The following is a 1,274-nucleotide window of genomic DNA, read 5'->3' on the forward strand; positions in this document are numbered from 1 at the left end:
GAAATCAAGAACTAATCTTTACCATTTCATATGGACAGCAAGGTTAATAATACACACACTTCACTGACAACTGTTATTTTCTTTTCCGTATTTTGAATAGAATTTGCGTTTGTGTAACATTTCCCACAGAAAGAGTGATTATACTTCGAGATAGGTAAGTCTGCACCCCAAGAGTTTCACATCAGCGAAAACAGTCATTGTTTGAAAACACCAGGGCCTGCGCCAGGTACTAATAAATACAGAATTAAAAAAAAAAATAAATAAAAAACCCAACTGCCTTTTATCCCGACATAGTCGAGATTTCATAGTCGCTGGCCGAGGTTATAGGTTTACCCATCATCCTCACGTTCTTCGCATTCGTAATCCTAGCCATCATGGACACGGGCTTGTCAAAGTACCTGACCAGCGCTGGCTCAGTCAACAGGGAGGCTAAAAACTGCTCGAAGGTGATGGCCCAGTCCCTGTCGAGGCTCGTGCTTCTGCGCAGAGCAGTGCTGTGGTTGCTCCGTACCAGGACGGTGTCTTCGCCAATGTCCTCGCAGTGCAGCTTTTCTTCTTCATGCGAACCTGCACTCAGTACCGAGTAGGAGGACATGGAACTATCATCTTTTGTGTCATCGTCAGAAATGAGCATGGAAGAACAGGCGCCGTTGTCCCTGGGGGAAGAGTCTTCGAGCTTAATGTCTTCCATCTGCATGCCCAGGGTGCTGTTGGTGCAAACGGCCTCCTCGTCACTGGGGATGAGGCTGCTCTGGAACGGCTTGTGCTGTTCCAGGGGGTACTGCTGGTGCTCCTTCTTCTGAAACAGCTCGCTCTGCATAGTCTTGCTGCAGTTGCTGCTGCTGTCTGTCTCTTTCGTGGGCTGCACACTGAAGAGCTTCCCAACCTCACCTATCTCCAAAAGCAAGCTTGTTACAGCAGCGGTAGCGTGGTACAGATCTTGTTCGTTGGGGTCTTCACTGAACATGTTGTACATTGTCTTGCACAGCTCAATGAACTGTCCCTAGACACGGAGGGAGCAAATGTTAATGAGAGAGCAGGAAACAAATTGGACTGAGATCTACTAAATCAGTTTAAAAAGTCTGCAACAGAGGTATGGTACCAATGATTAAACCGAAACTGGAAACAATCTAGGTGCGGTCCAGAAGGCATTTTCTATGCCTGGGCAGCCAGATGTGCTGCCTCTCTCAAAGCTGTGTAGAATAAACTGCTGGATGTTTCTTACAGCGTATGACAGATTTCTTCCCCTGCAGCCACTGGAGGGCAACAGAGGG

At 47.4% G+C, this 1,274-nt stretch overlaps 1 protein-coding gene across 1 annotated transcript; it reads right to left on the minus strand.

Annotated features, from left to right (window-relative positions):
* Positions 1-275: 275 nt before the first annotated feature.
* LOC104488010 (TBC1 domain family member 9-like) lies at positions 276-999 on the minus strand. The gene has a single exon (XM_010130901.1). It carries the CDS (start codon positions 974-976, stop codon positions 281-283), a length of 696 nt encoding a protein of 231 aa, XP_010129203.1. The 5' UTR covers positions 977-999; the 3' UTR covers positions 276-280.
* Between the last annotated feature and the right edge of the window lie 275 nt (positions 1,000-1,274).

The sequence above is a fragment of the Buceros rhinoceros genome, unplaced genomic scaffold (assembly GCF_000710305.1).
Source record: "Buceros rhinoceros silvestris isolate BGI_N320 unplaced genomic scaffold, ASM71030v1 scaffold42682, whole genome shotgun sequence".
Lineage (NCBI taxonomy): Eukaryota > Metazoa > Chordata > Aves > Bucerotiformes > Bucerotidae > Buceros > Buceros rhinoceros.

Coding starts and splice junctions, on each gene's coding strand:
- LOC104488010 (XM_010130901.1), bottom strand. CDS start 976: ATGTACAACATGTTCAGTGAAGACCCCAACGAACAAGATCTGTACCAC.